The following is an 18,123-nucleotide window of genomic DNA, read 5'->3' as shown; positions in this document are numbered from 1 at the left end:
CTCCGTTGCCGGCGGTAGTATTTGGCTCGTCCCTTCCCTAGGACGCTGCTGCTGCCTCCCGGGACGCTGTATGTTCAGGTTCCTTACGTGGTCCCATACCTGATCGTTATTTTCAATGGCTATTATGTATGCCCCCAGTCTCTGTTTTGAGGGGCAGGGGCTTCAGAGAAGTAGCAAGAGAGATTACAATGGAAAACTGAGAAAAACTCAGAAAAAACTGCTGAGTATCTCAGCCTTCTCCATGACAGTTGCCTCTAGTTTTCCTGCCTTCCTTATCAGGACAGCATGAGGAGTGTGATGCTTGCATTTTCTTTCCTTTTCTGTTCAACATACTTTGTCTTGGCTTTCCTGGCCTCATCTCTGCTCCAGGCAGCATCCCTACAATGAAAGAAAAGCATACACTGAAGACAAATGTGAGGTTACAAGTAATTTGGAATTCAGTCATCCACGGGTTCTAGACTTACTGCCCATTTAAGTGCACATATTGCAGAATTTTGCATATTTGACATTCACAGAGGCATGTTGCAATAATGACATGTGTATTCAAGAAAGGTCCAATACAGCTGCCCGGTTATAGTGCTAACATTCATAGTAAGAAGTAATGCCAAAGCCAGATGACAATGTAGGACATAAATCTGAAATTTGATATTAAAGAGACATCTTCCAGTTGTAAACTGAAGTATAGTATTCTTGCTAATAAGGGATTATACAGACCTGCAGCTGCACAGGGTCTTCTATAGTGCACAAAGAAATTAGGTAAGTAGGAAGTACCAGACTTGGAATGCAGAAGTAGAGATTTGCATTTAAAACTTCAAAATCTTCAAACAAATACACATGATGTACCTGGCATCTAATGTATTCTTACCTTTACTGGCTAATAAGCCTTTTGTGTGGACAGACTTCTTTACCTTCTTTACTTGGCAGCTGACAGATGCTGCATGAGGAAGCAAAAAAACCAAGAGAATCAAAATTAAATTAACAAGACCCGTCTTACGGCTTTTGAAAGGTACGTTTCCAAACGCGTGTAGTTCCGTCATCAGTCATATTCCGGAGAGGCTAATAACAAATGCCACAGATTAAACAGTCACAAAATTGTAAACCTAAGCCTGGTATCTGTATAAAGCCAACATGAAATTAGAAGCCCTGTGTTACAGGTTTCCCATGCTTTTCATTCCGTTCGAAAAGCTGGAAGCTTTTGGAATGCCACTTACACCATGTGCTGTATCAGCTGACTTTCTGGTATTACCTCCCAACTTAAGTTACTGCAACTTAAGAGGTATGAATGAATGAGCCATGTGTGAAGGATTACCTGTATAATGCACCTCACTCATACACATGCAGATGAAAGATTAAAAAGGATGGTGTTCTGAAACTCTTCCCCCAGTCCTCTTTCCTTAACCCCTTCCTCAGAGTCTGGATGAGATCAAGCGACTGTGCCGTTGCGTCGATCGTGACCACTCATCCTCCAGAGGCAGATGCTGGAGTGCAAGGACCAAGGCAGTAACCACGGTCTCCTACTGAACCACATTCAGCCTTCCAGCACTTACTTACACACTGCAAATGCACTTTTGCCGGCTCAGGACTTGAATCAGAGGAAGGCACGTAACAATCACTGTTCATTCAAAGGCACAGTCCTTCTAGCTATGCTAATAATTAATTCAGCTGGTACTGTTACTACTAGAGGTCTATAATTTTACAACAGAACAATTATACAGTAATCTGCCACAGCTGCTAAAAACATTAATATGTGGCAGAGACTATAAGTGAAAAAAAATCCAGCAATGCACAGCTCTGCTCTAACACCTGGTGTCAGGGCCAAAGCAAGTGACCAGGTCAAACTACAGCTCCCTCCTTCGATTTTCAGAGAGGGAATTTTTGGGGGGCTTGCTGTGAGCTGGACGGAAAGTCAGCCTAAATATCCAACTTCTCAAACTGATGGTGCAGGGATTGTCCTTCTCAGCCTGGAGAGAAGGACATTCACAACTAAGTGCACAAGTTTTCACCCCTGGAGGTGAAAAACTGAAAAATGTGGAGCTGTCATTCAAATGCTCCACTGCCCTCATCCCACTCACATGATATTGGACTCATACCTTCCATTTCTAGGATGTGCTCTAAGGCATGCTTCTTTTTCCCTGGCTTCAAACCCGTCACGTGGCCTCAGTACCAGCACATATACGTTTAGTCTCATTTACCCCATCTTTGTTTCTTGCTTCTTTTACAGCTCCTTCCACTGGAGGCCAAACTTCATTTTTCTTATCTTATAATGTCCTTCCCATTGCCACTGATCACCTTCAGGATGCTTAGGGTGTCATGCCCATGTGAGGCATGGGCAGTCCAAACAAAACATGCCACAGATGTAAACTAGTGCATGAGTTATTGCTACTATTCATATTACTTTTAAATGCCAAAGGAGGTTGCAGTTATTGCTACAACATATCACTATTCATAAAGCTGCTAACATCAGTGGTTATTTTTCAGACCGTTACTCAGGGTATTTTGCTATCATTTTCTTCAACTTAATTTTACTAGTCTGCTTCGTTCTTTTTTCATTTCTCCTGAGTGCTGTGGGTGGCAAAATATAAGCAGCCTTTGTTTAATTCCCTCCTTACTCCTGAAGGCTTGAATTACTTCACTTACTAAATCTCCCACTTTTCTATCTCCTGGTCTATCATTATGCTAGCCAGCGATCCATATCTACAGTGAACTTTCTTGGACAGATTTTTTTTTTACACTTACAGCTGCTTTATTTCTTTCAGTGCGGAGTATTAAACCCATTCCAAAACGATGCAAGCGATGCTAAGCAGAGACTTTTTTTCTATTTAAATTTAGAGCAGTTTATATAATCTATTTGTACTCTTTACCAAGGTCACGAAGCTCTCTAATGCGAGAGATGGAAGCTTGGTTCTACTAGCTGGCTGGTAGAATTTAAGGGTTTATTTCAAAATGAATTTATAAATACATTTAGATTGTCAATATACATAAAAAAACTTGACGGGTTTGGTATTTGGCAGAAAACACCTCATGGCAGCATAGAGCTCAGACTCCCCGCCCGGACACCGTTCAGAATACAACAGCCCACGGCACTGCACGCGTCACCCGCGGCCGGGGCCTGCCCCTCGCTCGGGAGGAGCCGCCGCGGTGGCAGCGCGCGAGCAGACCCGGCAGCGCCGGCCGGACCACGCGCCCGCGGCCGCCCGGGGCAGGCGCCCCGCCCGCCTGCTCCAGCCCCACGGCTCCCCCGCGAGTGCAGGCACGGCCACGAGGCGGGCGAGCGGCCGGGGCAGAGCCGCGGCGGGCGGGAGCCGAGCGGCCCCCGCCCGGCGCGGTGGCAGGCCCGTCCTCGCCCACTCCTCTGCCCCGGGGGGAACGAGGGCACGGCGGGCAGGAAACGCCCCGAGGCCCGCGGCCACCCGCGGGGATGCGCTTACTTGGTCGGGGCCCAAGCGTGTTGTCGTCAGCTGGCAGAAGAGCGGCAGCGCGGGGCGGAAGCGGACACGGCTCGGACGGAAGTACCGCAGCGCACGTTGCGGGGGGGCGGGGCTCGCTGCCCGCCCCGCCCTCGCGGCCGGGCCGCGCTCGTGTCCTGGCGGCCTCGGGCGGCTGCGAGGCGCGGCGGCTTCGCTCTCCGGAGAGGCAGCAGCGTGCGCCCGCCGGTCGGCAAGGCGCGGGTTTGGGGTGGCCAAAGAGCGTTACCGCTGGACATGGGCGCACAAAAGAGTGCTCTGTTGTCTGTTCCCGGCCTCCCTCACCGCTGCTCCTGATCTCCAGCTAGGAGGAATGGGTATTTCCTCAACTATGCTTTTGTAACGATTCAGTGATTTCATTGCACCTTTCCGTCAGATTCTGACCAACTTCCATTTAACCTGACAGCCAAAGACGACATCGACCTTTGAACACGAGTCCATGGAGCGGTGTGGTCTGCACTGCTGTGGCAGAAAACTTTTTTTTTTCTGCTAAAGTGTGCCCAGAAAACTTTTTAGCATATAGATGAAATAACATGTTGCTAATATTGTATTTAGTGTTATGAATAAAAAGTTATCTATTTTTTTTTTGGTTGCAGAGCTAAAAACAAGTCAGACCAGTCACTGTTAAGTTAGTTTCATTGTTAAGAGTTCTTCTTCAATTACCTGTTAATGGCTGGTGAATAACCATTGTCACCCTGATGCTTGCCAGGGAGGGACACCGGGACCCTGCAGGTACCAGGAGAATGGGAGTGGCATCAGAGCTAATATGCAGATGAGAGATGCATTGCGCCCCGAATTTTGCAGTTTTCCAGGAAAACCCCTAGGAATTACGAGCCAACATAGAACTGAGTGACCTAAGCGACGTCTAAGGATGGGAGCGTAGTCCAGTACCTGCTTGGATCCTTTTTGCTTCTCACCCTAACCTAAAGATGTTGATTAAAGAGACGACCCGAGGTGTTGGACCAAAAAGGCGGAATCTGCTAATCTCCCGTGAGGACGGAGTCCCCACCTCTGCCTGCAGACCAGCGGACAAAGCTGCATCACCCTCCTCCTCCGTGCCACTCCTGGCCCATCGATTTCTCCCCACCTGAGCTGATTCCTTTTAATAAAGGCATTTAAAAGGAGAAAGATCTCCTGCCCATTTATTTCATTTAGTACCTTTCTTAAAACATCTTGCAGCACTGGTCTTGAGCTGGTTTGCATTCGCTCCAACTTCTCCCACAGCAAAAGCTGGGACTAGGCGCACAGAATCTCTAAGTTCGTGCCAAACACTGGTCTTGCCAAAGAAGCGTTACAAATGTTGTCAGAAAGTAGCTACCTGTTCTCATAATGGTGTGCCCTCACTCTACTACACTGTTTGCTTTAGGGCACAAATTGAAACAAAGTCAAGAATAATCACAAGACGGTAAATAATCTTTTAATGGCATAATACATGTTCAGTTTAATTTACATTCTGTATCACCCAAGTTTCTTCATAGAGTGTAATTCCAAATTCCCGTTTCGCCATGCAGGTGCTCATCATTCTTTGACCCATTAAGAACTGATGCCACTGCAGTTGCCAGTTGGTGACTTACATGCTCAACACTGGTATTTCCAGCTGTAAAATTTAGTTTTTTAATACAACATCAGTTATTTTGCCTTTTAAACACCACAACATTTTTGTCACAGAATTCACTAAATAATTTTGAAGTAAGTCACCTACAGTAAACTGAATTCTACTTTTGATTATAGAGTGCTAGTCTGCAATAATTAAAAGAACTACTGCAATAATGAAAGAGCTACCAAACAGGCAGAAATACTGTGCAAATTACATTGTTAGTAGTTTAAATATGCAGATACCACGTTCTACAAAATTTTATATGAGTTTTTCCCTAGAAAAGTTTCTCAAAGCAAAAAGAAAAAAAAAACCAAGTGTGTCACTAATTTTAAGCTACTTTAATTAGCTCAAAGGTTCTTTGTTTTGTTGAAGTGCCAATTCTGAACATACAATCTGTAAAAGAAAAAATATACACGTATTTATGTATATATATGTATTCCTGGACATTAAATTCTCCTTTGACAAATAGTTCATGTAATAAAGGGCATGATGATCTGGCAGGAATGAGGGAAAACAAACAAACAAACAGAAAACCAAATTACAAATCTCTCCAAAGGAAAAAAAAACCAAAAAAAACCCAACTTGTCTGGAATTAATCCAGATTAGCCGTGCCCCTTCACAGCCAGCACTAGTCTTTCCTAAAACTGCATGTGGTAGTTTTTAGAAATCAAAGAGAGGGAAGAACAGAAATCAAACAGAACAGAAATCAAAGAGAGGGAAGAAAGAAACAGGCAACTTCCAAAAGGGAAAAAAACAATCCAAAAAGATACAGAGAAAACTTCAAGTGTTATGAAAGGAATCAGGCCTTGTGGTTCAAATACAAAAGTGGAGTTACTTAACAGACACGTTTGTTCTATTAATGATGTAATATCAGTTTCCTTTTAAATTGGCACCTTAAGGACTGGAGACAAACTTCAGTTATAACAGCGGTCAAAATTTTTCTCTAAAGCTAGAATTTCAAGTCATCAACAGATTTTTTGAGGACAAAGTAAGTCCTTGTGCACAGGAATCAAAACCTAAGTGCTTATTAAAAACTTTGTCTACTGAATGTTACCACCATATATGCCAGATTTTTTAACTGTTACTGTAACTGAAAACAGCATTGGGGTATTCACATTCTGAGCAGACAACAATGGAAAAGAATGATACCAAAAAAACTCACCAGAATTTCCTTTGTATGCAATACCATGTTGACCTAATAAAACTCTAAGTTTTTTTATTTCTTCAGAAAGTTGCTTGTATTCCTAAGAAAGAAAATATATTAAAAATTGCCCACCCGCTTTTCAAATACATACCTAGATTGGGAGCTTTTAAGAAAAAAATGTGTCTGTGCACAGCTGTTACACTTCTTGGCTTTGAAGAACTTAAAGTGCTTGTTCCAAGAACATAGAGCAAATTTTAGAAAAAGATACATGTCTGTGTTGCCAAAAGAGAAGCCAGCTTTTTTGAAGCCCAAGAGTAAAAATTAGAAATGCTTTCCGTAATTATTTCCTATCTGTCCTGTAATTAGAATTTTATCATAGAACAAATCTTAAGTTTGCTTCGGGGCCACCGTTATTTTATAATTATCGTAATTCTGCGGTCTGGAAATTTGTCAACTCCTCTACTCTTGGCCTAGTAACTTCATGTTCTTGCTCTCAGCATTTTCTGTTCCTGACCTTACTGATGGGGATTGCTTAGTTCTTTTGAGACTCAAAGCACATACCTGAAATCTCAGAGCAGCCCCTATTTTTTGCTGTGTTTTGGTGGTTACATGAATAAAGATACAGCAAAAGAATAAGTATTTAAGATTCTGTGTTTACCAAACCAGCCAATTTATGTCAATTAAGCTATGATGAAGCCAGAAAAAGAAATAGAAATTATAAAATACTGTATTATTAATGAGTGAAAAAAATAATCACGTGACTGTTCCAGCTCCTACCAGATCAAAATGGTGGTCTTTATATTAATGTCTATTCAGCTTAACCGTAGTTTTATTTAGCAATATTAATGAATTACTACATGGTGTTTTGTCTTTGCTACATTTTTCAAATAAAAAGACAACACCAACTGCTTCTCTGCATTGTAATGAATGAATTCCCATCCGTGATCTTTTTCTGATGGTCAGGTTGTGCTCTTTTAGGCAGAGCACACCTTCTGCCTCTATTTTCCCCATTCCAACTCTGTTGCAGGAGAACTGTTCACATACACAAGAGTCACTCAGAAATAAATACAGCCATTCTGCCTTTTGCTTGTGCAACAGCTAATGCATTCTTACACAAGCTTGGATAATTATTCACAGAGATAATTATCCACAGAGATTATTTAAAGTGTCAACATTCTCGAGGTTGGTTACACATTTATCTTTGCTAGTAATTTCTTCCAGTCTCCAGACTGATATTCCCCAGAAAGAGTACCTACAAGGGGTTCATAACCCAGGCGCAAACACCAATTCCTTTGCAACCCCCCATCTTCTTACTGGGCATTCATTTTTGCTGGTTTGCTTTTGACTTAGGGGCTATAATAAAGATACCGAATCACACTACATGCAGGCCGTCACATATTGAAACCAGGAAGGATAACCCCATGAAGAGATTCAGCTGAACACCAAGGGAATTTACATAATGCTCTCTCATTTATACTGTCATATAGTGAAAAGGTGGCAATTCCACATTGTAAATATTATGCTCTATACCTTACTGCACTTTTCCACTGATTCAAATTCCAGAGTTATTTTCTTACTCTGTTTTTCACCTTCATTTTCTTCTGTTGCTTTTAGAAGTCCTGCTTCCTCAAAAATCTCTTTCAGAATTTTTTTGTAACCCTAGAAAAGAAAGTTTCCAAAAGGTGATAGATCAATCTATTAAACTCTCATCTCTGCTTGTAATTTGCACTGGCCATTCCAAGTCCTCAAGCTTCATTACCAGTTCATATAGCAGTTACAGAACACAAAAATTACTATTTGCCAATTGCAGAATAAATGCATCTACTCCGAAAGGAGAAACTACAGAAGCCGGGTTTGGCTATTTGACAGTAACTTTTTTTTTTTTTACCAAATAGAGTTGAAAGAATTAATAAACCTGGTCGGTTATTAGTTCGTCGTACAGAAGCTGCTCTGCTTCATCCCACTTCCTCTGCAGTGCTTCAGTCAGAGTTGGATAAACTGAAAAATGGAAGTCAAACCATGTAAAAACCAGGAGTGCTGTCCTGCATTAGTTAATGTATCCTCTAGTATCATGCAGGAGTATTTGTTTTAAGAACTCAATGTTTCTTTACAGTACACAGCCTCCACTGCTTTCAAGAGGCTTATGCTTAAATTGCACTTTGCACATTTGAAGTTTCTGCAGAATGACCAGAAAATTTTCCTATTTCCAGGAAATAGGAAAAAGGCCTCATATTCCTTTGCTCAATTCTAATGGAGATTTTTTTGTAATGTAAGTAAATGGGCAGATAGTACAGGGCTTATTCCTACAGACCAAGAAAAGAAAAAAATCATTCACTGGGTCTACACTAGCAACGACAAAAAAATAAATTACAAATTTATAATCTCAAATTAAAAAAAATATTTGAGAAATACCTGTGTTATAATGACTTCATATAATATGTTAACACTTATTACTAACTCATATTAAGGTACTAACTCAACCTAAAAATGGACACTCTGAGGATAGTGTATAGGCTAGCTGTTCCACAAAGTATTTTTTACATCTTACCTAAAAGTGAGTGGGGATGGCACACGAGAGGAGTCTCAAATGTCAAAGAGTAAACACAAGTACTTGGCTCAGACACATAAGCCAATTTATTGCTCTTCCCACAAACAAGATGAACCTAAACATCAGTAAAAACAAATATGAGCAAAAAATGTCTACAAGAAACGATACCATCACTGATGATCTATCTGCTGTGTTCCAATGCCAGTAAATGCATTTCTGCACATACTGTCATGTCAAAGCTTCCAGCGCCTTTTTTTTACTTCTTTCAGACAGAAAAAGCATCACAGCAAGCACATCATCCATTCATTTTATCAAATGTGAAAACTGTTTTCTCTAATGGGAAATGATTCTCCCCACCAACCATTGTTCCTTGAACTACTAAGTACCGTATTTCCAGCAAGAATGAGAGTAAAAAGGACAGTGAATAGGATGCCTTTAGAATGTCATCTAACATAAGCACAATCTTCTTAAATTTTATTTCTGACCAATGTGCTAATTTAAGAATACAAGACACATCCAGACTGCAGAGAATTGTTTTCATCTTTAGATCTGCAGCACCAACATTTTCTGTCTTCAAAATGAAATGCCAGTGAAAAATTCAATCGCAATATCAAAGGTCATACAATATGAATTCTTCCTGCAGCTTCCATGAGAAATAAAGATGTTAAGCAGGCACCTCCATTAGAGTATAAAATTTTCACCATGGCCAGGATATGGCAGCCAAGTTGGCAGCTAACTGCAAGAGATTCAACAAGGAGAAGTGCTGAGTAATGCGCTTTGATCATAGCAACCCCGTGCGCTGCTCCAGGCTTGGGCAAGAATAGCTGGAAAGCTGCCTGGTGGAAAAAGACCTGGGGGTGCTGGCTGACAGGTGCTACTCATCAGATTTGTGCTCTAGACCCTTCCACAGCTCCAGTGCCCTTCTCCAGACATGCTCCATCACCTCAAAGTCTTTCTTAAAATGTCCCAAGTGCTTGTTCTAACACCACGCTTAGCTTCTCAGCATGCTATTGTTAACTGCCGAATTCTTTTCCCTCCTTTCTCCTGAATGTTTTTAATAGGCTGGCATCTTGAATTCTGCAAAGAGCTCTTTTTCTTTATTTTGCTCGACAGACATTACAAAGCACTGTACTGTATTTCTACAGTAATAATTATACCACTCTATCAAAGAAAAAAAGAGTTGTAAGTAACCAATGTCCTCAAAATTTTATCCTGATTCTAGCTTTCCTCCTCCAGTCATTCACATAATCTCTGCAGGAATTCCTCTTTATGTTTCCTATCACAGCTTAAATGATGACTTCTTCAGGGTAGGAATATTTCAGTTTGTAGTCTCACAAGTGTTTGTAGAGTCATGCTGTCTGAATTAGCATAGTCTAAGTTATTATACCTTTGTCTGTCTGCTCTTAGTTTCACAGGAGTCTCCTTCCCTCATCCACATTCCAACAAATGTGTTGTTGTCAATTTCCCATTCGTGCCAGATTCTGAAAAAAGAGGACACTATTTTGTTTTCAGTTACTGGACAAAAAAAGATGAACCTTCAGGAAGAAAATCACGAATACCCTTGTACCATGTTCAATTTAAATGTATATACTTCATTTCTGTTGTCACAGGATTTCCACTTCCTACAGCCAACACCTTAGAAGCAGTGTAGTTATCCAGGTTGCTATATAGGACACATCAACAGCACTTTTGAGAGCAGTTTGCAAACCATTTGCAGTTAGAAATCTGTGTTTAAGTCTAGTAAAATAAAGTTTATAGATCAACCCTACAACAATTCCATGAGGCCAAGTACACCGTGCAACTCGGTTTGACTGCAGGATTTTTAGTGCTGGTGACAGCACTAGCTGGTGAGAGCACCTACAAAAACCAGTCTACTTCTGTTAGTCCTAAAGCCTGATACTCTCAGCATGGCGATGTACCAGTTTCCTCACATACCCACTTACTGTTTTGCACATAGGAAAAAAAGATAAATCTATATACAAAATATCTAGAAAAGCAATGGTCTGGTTTATATTGTTTAACAACCATTAGGCATAAAGCACTCTTTTAATTTTGTAATATTTGTATTTAACCCAAACTGCAAATAGTTAATGGCCATGAAATCTACGTTAATATAAGCTGTAATTAGACATTATTGAATTTCTCACATTAACATATCACACTTGCAGTTGGCAGGGGTTATTAATCAGTCTCCAGCTAAAATAGGAGGTTAGTATTTATCAACAACAAAAAAAAAATCTGAATTTTTCAAGACAGGATGTTTTTATGTATAACGCCTTGGGAACTATCATGACCTAAGCTCAGCAATGGAAGAATCTCAGTTTTAAAACGGCCTCATTTTTACAATCTAAGAAGCGGCCTGCTGACAACATAGCTAAAACGTAAAAGGTCTAAATGCCTCACCCTAAAATCCCACTATAGGCATTCCATCGAAAAGTCTGCTCATGCTGAGTGACATTATGGAATGGACAAAACTCATACTTGTACCTTAAAAGGAGAGAAGAGAAACGGAAAATAAGAAATGTTTCAGATTGGAATAAAAAACTAGTTTATTCCTAGTAAGTATATAAGCAAATATCCAAATCCATTACTCACGTGGATTCCACAAAACTGAAACACTTGCCAGCAAGCCTAAAGAGATGTGCGGGGCCTAAAAACATCACAATATGACAAAAAGGAAAAAGAATATTTTGGTTAAATTTAAGCAAGCTGCTGTGGTGATAAAAGTGCGAGGAGTATGTAACAAATTTAATTCTCTGCTATACATAAGGAAATGTTTATCTTCCATGTGAATTACCTTAAGTTCTTACCAGCACTATACAGGATTGCATCACAATCGTTTATCATTCTCACTACCCAGTGGAATAGATAAGCCTAATTTGACAACAAAAATGAGAAACCCATATAGAAATAAACATTTGGAGCCCAGGTCCATAAGAGGAATCATCAGAGCAGATCCTGCCAAAATCTAACATTGAAATAGTTGAAACTCTTGCTTGGCAGCTCCAAATTCATCCAAACTCTGCAAGTTTATACTAGTAAAGCTCATTTGTTCAAAATGTTAACAGTGCTGCATATTTATTTTGAGATTCTCAAACTGGATATTCTTTTTTCCCATTCAGGTCTGATCCAGGTAGTATTCAACAAGATAAAACTTTTGCTGTCAGACAGATCAGCAGTTGCAATTCTATTCTTTTAGTATTGACTGCAAGGCTTGCCGCCGAAGAAATCCAAGACAAGTAACTTGTCCTTAAAAAGAGGGCAAAAAGTTCTGAACTACATGCTAGAGGAGTATTTCAGTATCTCTCGTATAAGGAAATTTACCTTGGAATTACTAAATATTTATGAGGAAAGAAGAAAAGAGATTACAAAGCAAATAAAGTAAAACCCCATCCTGGATTCAAATTCCCCGCTCTCAGGATTGTGTAGGTACTTTTTCCAAGTATCTAGACAAGCAATCCTACAAACAAAGGTCAGACTACCAGAATCACGCCCTCCAGAATGCTTTGACCACCGGGCTGCAGGGATACTGGGATACAGGCAGGTGCTCTTTCCCAGGTGTTCTTCTGACTGCGTGATCTTGCATTTCATTCTACAGATGGGCTTGGCCAAAGGGTTTGCTCCTCTACTACATGAAATCTGTGCCTCAGTGATTATGATGCTCTCCCCGCAAATGAAAAACAGCAAATGTGAATGTGTCCATAAGTAATGCATTAAACTCACGTCTCCCTTTCCAGGGCAAATGCTGTAGAAGAGAAACTACCAGAACTATTACCCCAACTGTTTTGTAGAAGAAAAGAACAAGTACGGTTTCCATGCTAAAGAGATAATTCTGCAAGGCAGGGTTCCATGCCCTTAGGTTCCTGTTCCATCTACACTCCCAATTTTTGGCTACATGTAAGATCCCACAACAAAGAAAGAAGGATTTCTGGTGTGCTGTCCTTTTTTTCCTACTACTTTTGGCAGCTTCTCATTCAGCATTCTATTACTAATCCTATTTCTAACTATTTCACATTTCCCATGCAGTACATGCAGAATTATACACTTGAGTTTATAAAAAGTGACAGAAATCATTAAGCATAATCACATTCAATGTCGTCATACCAAAATGCCTTTCCTGAATCTGAACAAGGTTTAAGTTTCTGCCTAAGGTTAGCAGAGAGACAAGAGTTACTCCCTTTTGCTTAATCTTTGCCTTTGGTGTTTATTTGCTCTCCTCTAGAGATGGCCTACAACTTAGTACATTCCTGTTAATTTTGCTTAAGGGATGTATTTATGTTGCAACACTGAGGCTGTGTGTGTGAAATCGAGCCCTTCTGACTGGTTCCAAACCTACTCTTAGGAGTTCTTTTAAAAAATATTTTTGGGTACTAAGTACTACCGGATGATGGGATGACTTTTATATGATAATCTCAATGACATTGAGGATTGTGTCAAGAGAAAAGAGTGTTTACTGTGGGTCAAAAGGATCTTTTACAGGCTAGAAAAACACAAAATAAAACATATGCATAGTCCCATTGCAAAAACAGTATTAATAGCACCGGGACCTGGAACCACCAGTGAAGGTAATATAGGTTTTAATCCTTCAGGAGCACAATAAAATATATTTGCCCGTGCTTATTTTACATGATGCTTATAAAACAACACACAAAATTCGGTTTTGTATGCATAAAGTCGAAATAGACTATTTGCACTGCAAACAATTGTTGATACATGATGAAAACTGTACCAAAAAAAAAAAAGAAAGAAAAAAGTAACGGTTGCATATACCTGATACTGCAGACGGGGACATCTTTGGCTGCAGTCTATTTGTTTGAGGCAAGAATGGATTATTCAACCTTTCAAAAGAAGGAAAGTTAAACGTTTAAGGCTGAGTTATGCATCTGGGCGTCCACACATCCTCCCCTACCTGTGTGTCTCAATACCGACGGCCGCTGCCCGCGGGCCAATTGCGTTGGAAAAAACGGGCTGGAGCGGGCACGACGGCAAATAGACCCGAACCCGTCGAGTGCAGGTGGATCGCGGGACGACACGGCGAGCAGGCGGCCACGTACCCGAACGTATTCGGCTCCTCGACGATCTTCATTTTCCCCGCCGAGGCGAAGAGACCTGATAGGAGAGAGCAGTTGGGCGCGGCGGATGGACCAAGCGACCGCCATCGCCCGCCCCCGCCGCGGCCCCGGCACCCACCCAGCGCCGCGCTCAGCGCCGCAAGCAGCACCCGAGCCGCCATCGCCCGCTCCGCGGGAAGCGGAAGTGCGCCACGCCGCGGGGCGGTGTCTCCGCCGAGCGCGGCCATGGAGCGCGGGGACCGGCGCGGGGACCGGCGCGGGGACCGGCGCGGGGACCGGCGCGGGGACCGGCGCGGGGACCGGCGCGGGGACCGGCGCGGGGACCGGCGCGGGGACCGGCGCGGAGCTCTCAGCCTCGAGGCTTTCGCGGCGGAAGCGGAGGCCGCGCTGGCAGGTGCGTGAGGCGCCGCGGGACGCGCGCGAGGGCAGGCGGGTCCTGCCGAGGTGTGCCGTTGCTGTTGCACTTGCTGTTTCCAGCTTGCCTGGACGGCGAGACGGCCGCGGATGGGGGCGCTCGGGAGGCCAAGTTCCCCTGCCCCCTTGCCATGTGGGAGCTCGGACACTGCGATCCCAAGAAATGCACCGGGAGAAAACTAGCTCGGAAGGGGTTGCTGCGAACCCTGCGCCTCCGCCAGAGATTCCCAGGCGTCGTCCTGAGTCCGCTGGCCACGGAGTACGTCTCTCCGGCTGACAGGTAGAGGCCTCTGTGCCTGTTAGCAAAACTCGAGGGAAGTGGGGGAGGTGTAGACTGTGAGGGTCACCACTTGGTTCAAATACCGTCCTGATGCTATATTAAAGAACCACTGATACCTGGCTGAAAGTCATATGGAATAAAATTGACCTTCTTATGACGTTGCACTGATGCATGAACATGAGAAAGAGTCGTTTTATCGAATCAGCTTACCATTTTTACACAGCTAGTATGAGAAAAGCATTTGTAGCTCCCAATGAAAAATCAAAGTGCACGTCCTGTAGGTTAATTTCTTCAGAGCATGGCCCTGTAGCTGCTGTGTCTTTTATCATGCTATATGTAAGTTCTTTAGTTAGACAACACAATGTGTTAACCCAAAAACTTTTTGCAGAAAAGGAGAATTTTCTTCAAATGTGCCTGCAGAATTTTTATAAAGATATACTTACTCAGAGAAAAGATTTGTCTCTAGAAGCAGAGAGAACCTAGCAGAGAACCTACTAGGAACTTCAGTGTAGTTGAAGGTGTGAACATTACTATTAACCACACTTCTGTCACATTTTTAAACATAGAATTATTCACATTTGATTTTGAACCACATGGGTAAACTTTTTTTTGCCATTTGCATGTGTGTAGGAAAACAGTGCTACTGTTCTTTCTCACTGCATCTCTGTTACAGGTTATTGTAAAGCATGTGGGTTTTGATTAACAAAATCAGGGGATGTATGCAAGTTTGTTGCCAATATAAAGCATCAATTGGAATTCTCACTTCATCAGTATAATGGTAACAATTTTTCAACTACTGTGACGTTTCTTTTTTTTTCAGATGTGTCATTGCTCAGAATGGAATTGCAGTCATAGATTGCTCATGGGCCAAGCTAGAAGAAACTCCCTTTCAGAGAATGAGGGGAAGTCATCTGCGATTGCTGCCTTACTTGGTGGCTGCAAATCCTGTAAACTACGGTCGGCCATGCAAGCTGTCCTGTGTGGAAGCTTTTGCTGCGGCGTTTTGCATTGTTGGTAGGCTCCATTTGTGTGATGTGAAGTATGGTGCTAGCAATTGCCACATCTTTAATAAATCAGAAGAGATGGGCTGCAGCAAAATAAACTGTAATGTTGTCATATGGGTTGTCACTTGCTTGACTTTGGGATCAGATTGTCTAGTTTTCTTCCAAGTGCGTGTCATCGGTTGCACTGAGGTGTCCGTGGAGTATTCATGTCAGCTACTAAACAGGACACAAACTGATAATCCTCATTTTGTCTGGATGGTGCATAACCTTAAAAAACTGTTAAAAAAAAGAAGAGAACACAAATGGTTAGGCAAGACTGTCTTAATGAGAGGTAGCAGCTGGCTGTTAACAGGGTGAGGTCTGGATAAGAACTAAGAAATTGCCCCCTCTTGTGATGTTTTGCAGACTCATCACAGAACTTTGATAAGAAATGCTCTATATTTAACCATACTGCAGACAAATCTTACCTTCTGAAAATACTGTACAATTTGCCTTGTACTGAAAGGCTGTGGGACCCAGAATCATTCATTACCTGTATAGAATACTTTTATGTAGCACTTGCTAGAAGGCTATGAACTCCTCTTGGGTTCAGTTCCATGTTTCAAGTTAAACTGAAATTTGAAAATATTTGTAGTCTTTCCAAAAGTTTTAATCCCCGAACACTGAAAGAAACACTGGCAAACATCTTTCATGTATTGACATGAATGCACATACCGAACTAGAAGCCAAGTGAAATCTCACAGTAAAGAAGAAAACTGATGAATTATTTTCTGTTTTAGGATTCCCAGATCTAGCCACCATTCTTCTAAGGAAATTTAAATGGGGTAAGGCATTTCTTGACCTGAACAAAAATCTCTTGGAAAAATATGCAGCCTGTCATTGCCAGGACGACATGCTAATCATTGAGAAGGACTTCTTAGCCTGTGTCCAAGAAAAAAAAGATGAAGAAGTAGGTAAGAGAAAAACAGAAACAGTACACATGCCCTTTTTCTAACTAGTTTCTTCACAGTCTTTTTCTTAAATCTCATAAAAATATTAGCCAGGTAGAAGATAAGTGCTTTGCTTTGCTGGTATGTGTTGTTCTGTCTTTATACTGTGCTAAGTGTACCTGTTAGCCCATTTTTTTCAACTCAAATAGGGTGAAAATGACTAAAGCAATTTAATGCATAGAGTATTCACAGCTGAACTGTAAAGCAGTTACCCTTATTCAGCTAACCAAATTGGAAAACTTAGGAGCAAAAAGAAAATACAATGCTTCCTTGTTTTCTATACAGATGTTAAAAGCAGAGTATGAGTAAAAAGACTAGTAATTGAGAAGGAACTATAAGACAAATACAGGGATACAGTCGATACCAAGTTAGTTACACATAAATCTAAGAAGGACTTTTAATAGACATATTTATATAGTCCTTAATCAAGATGTTTAAAATCAGATCTTTATTTAATTATCTATAAAGATAATGAAAATAATTTACAATAAGTACGAGTAGTTTATTCCCAAAGTCTTCCAGTAATTTATTGCCATCCCAGTATTTCAGGCTGTATTCACCAGTGAATGCCTGGTCTCATTCAAGACAGCACAAAGAAAGGCAAATAATCAAGAACATATGAAAAGGAGTTATCCAAATTAACATTTTCCTTTTGTGGTGATTAAGCCCTTAAAACAGGCCAGGGGCTCGTACTGCAAGAAGATGGTCAGTAGCCTTCACTTGCTCTAATCTCTTTGCCATGATACTGAATTAAACCATCCTCTTGTTGGAGGCCTAACTAGTTAGATTAAACTGAAGACAGCTCTTAAGAGGCAACATGGCTGTGCCACTTAAAGCACACTTCCACCTACAATCCTATGTATTTTCTGGTTGAACTGCAGAACCAAGACTCGTTTGACTTTTCTGACAGTTCTTCCCAGCTACTTCAGCCTTACCCTTACTCAGCAAGAGCTAAACCTGGGCAGCTGTAACTCACGTCTCAGTGGATATCAGCTAACTAGACAGCCGTTTTAGAACTTAATCTGTGTTTTCTTACCCAAAGCCTTAGAAACCTACTAATACAATCTGACCACCCCTCAAGGGCAACAGAATCCCTTGCAGGGGGTGAGGGAAACGAGTGAAAAGCCTAGACTGTGCAGGCAGGACTTCTGTTATTTTCTCATCTCCCCAAGTTTCTCCTCAAACAACTATGGTAAACTTATGAGAGATGTGAACTAGTCTTTCTGTGCCTTTCCCTCCCTGCCACTAATCTGTGAAAATGAAGGAAGACCATTAAGAAAACGCTTTTTTCATCTTCTTTTTCCAGATCCATTTGATGTTGACTTAGAAAAAGAATTTTTTAATCCCAACAGGCCAGTGAATTCCTCAGGGTAATGAAATTTAATTTAAATAATAGTTTTACTTACTAAGTTATTTTGCGTTTATAATCCTGAAAAATGTTTCCAGTCTAGCACCAAGGAAGGAAGACTCTGAGGAGGACAGCATGAGCAATCCAGATGATGCCACTGAAAGTAGTGAAAGCATTGATGAGAGCAATCCAGAAGAAATAAAAATCCCCAACAATCCCAAAGAGTTGTAACATCTCGTATAAAGAAATTTTCTTGTGTATAC

General features: G+C 41.5%; 2 protein-coding genes across 4 annotated transcripts; one reads left to right on the top strand and one right to left on the bottom strand.

Moving 5' to 3' along the window:
• Positions 1–4,856: 4,856 nt before the first annotated feature.
• GNPTG (N-acetylglucosamine-1-phosphate transferase subunit gamma) lies at positions 4,857–14,067 on the bottom strand. Of its 3 annotated transcripts, none has more exons than XM_064390854.1 (11): positions 13,944–14,067; positions 13,808–13,862; positions 13,524–13,591; positions 11,349–11,403; positions 11,157–11,240; positions 10,141–10,234; positions 8,754–8,868; positions 8,121–8,203; positions 7,736–7,864; positions 6,224–6,305; positions 4,857–5,061 (listed from the first exon to the last, which is right to left on the bottom strand). In XM_064390854.1, the coding sequence occupies exons 1-11, from the start codon at positions 14,050–14,052 to the stop codon at positions 4,937–4,939; spliced, it is 999 nt and encodes a 332-aa protein (XP_064246924.1). In that variant the 5' UTR covers positions 14,053–14,067; the 3' UTR covers positions 4,857–4,936. The 3 variants fall into 3 exon arrangements, with proteins under 3 accessions (XP_064246924.1, XP_064246926.1, XP_064246925.1); XM_064390855.1 differs by lacking the exon at positions 4,857–5,061 and adding an exon at positions 5,239–5,454 and having other exon boundaries at positions 13,944–14,045; XM_064390856.1 differs by lacking the exons at positions 13,808–13,862; positions 13,944–14,067 and adding an exon at positions 13,663–13,800.
• TSR3 (TSR3 ribosome maturation factor) lies at positions 14,051–18,122 on the top strand. The gene is made up of 6 exons (XM_064390857.1): positions 14,051–14,219; positions 14,303–14,519; positions 15,340–15,533; positions 16,303–16,476; positions 17,819–17,882; positions 17,959–18,122. The coding sequence occupies exons 1-6, from the start codon at positions 14,051–14,053 to the stop codon at positions 18,089–18,091; spliced, it is 951 nt and encodes a 316-aa protein (XP_064246927.1). The 3' UTR covers positions 18,092–18,122.
• The last annotated feature ends 1 nt before the right edge of the window (position 18,123 follows it).

The sequence above is a fragment of the Passer domesticus genome, chromosome 15 (assembly GCF_036417665.1).
Source record: "Passer domesticus isolate bPasDom1 chromosome 15, bPasDom1.hap1, whole genome shotgun sequence".
Taxonomy (NCBI): Eukaryota; Metazoa; Chordata; class Aves; order Passeriformes; family Passeridae; genus Passer; species Passer domesticus.
The sequence above is the reverse complement of the archived record's forward strand: the minus strand, read 5'-3'. Positions and strand labels throughout refer to the sequence as shown.

Coding starts and splice junctions, on each gene's coding strand:
- TSR3 (XM_064390857.1), top strand. CDS start 14,051: ATGGAGCGCGGGGACCGGCGCGGGGACCGGCGCGGGGACCGGCGCGGG. Junction 14,220..14,302: donor AGCGGAGGCCGCGCTGGCAG/GTGCGTGAGGCG, acceptor TGCTGTTTCCAG/CTTGCCTGGACGGCGAGACG. Junction 17,883..17,958: donor AGGCCAGTGAATTCCTCAGG/GTAATGAAATTT, acceptor AAATGTTTCCAG/TCTAGCACCAAGGAAGGAAG.
- GNPTG (XM_064390854.1), bottom strand. CDS start 14,052: ATGGCCGCGCTCGGCGGAGACACCGCCCCGCGGCGTGGCGCACTTCCG. Junction 13,863..13,943: donor GGCGCTGAGCGCGGCGCTGG/GTGGGTGCCGGG, acceptor CTCTCCTATCAG/GTCTCTTCGCCTCGGCGGGG. Junction 11,241..11,348: donor TTCAGTTTTGTGGAATCCAC/GTGAGTAATGGA, acceptor TCTCCTTTTAAG/GTACAAGTATGAGTTTTGTC.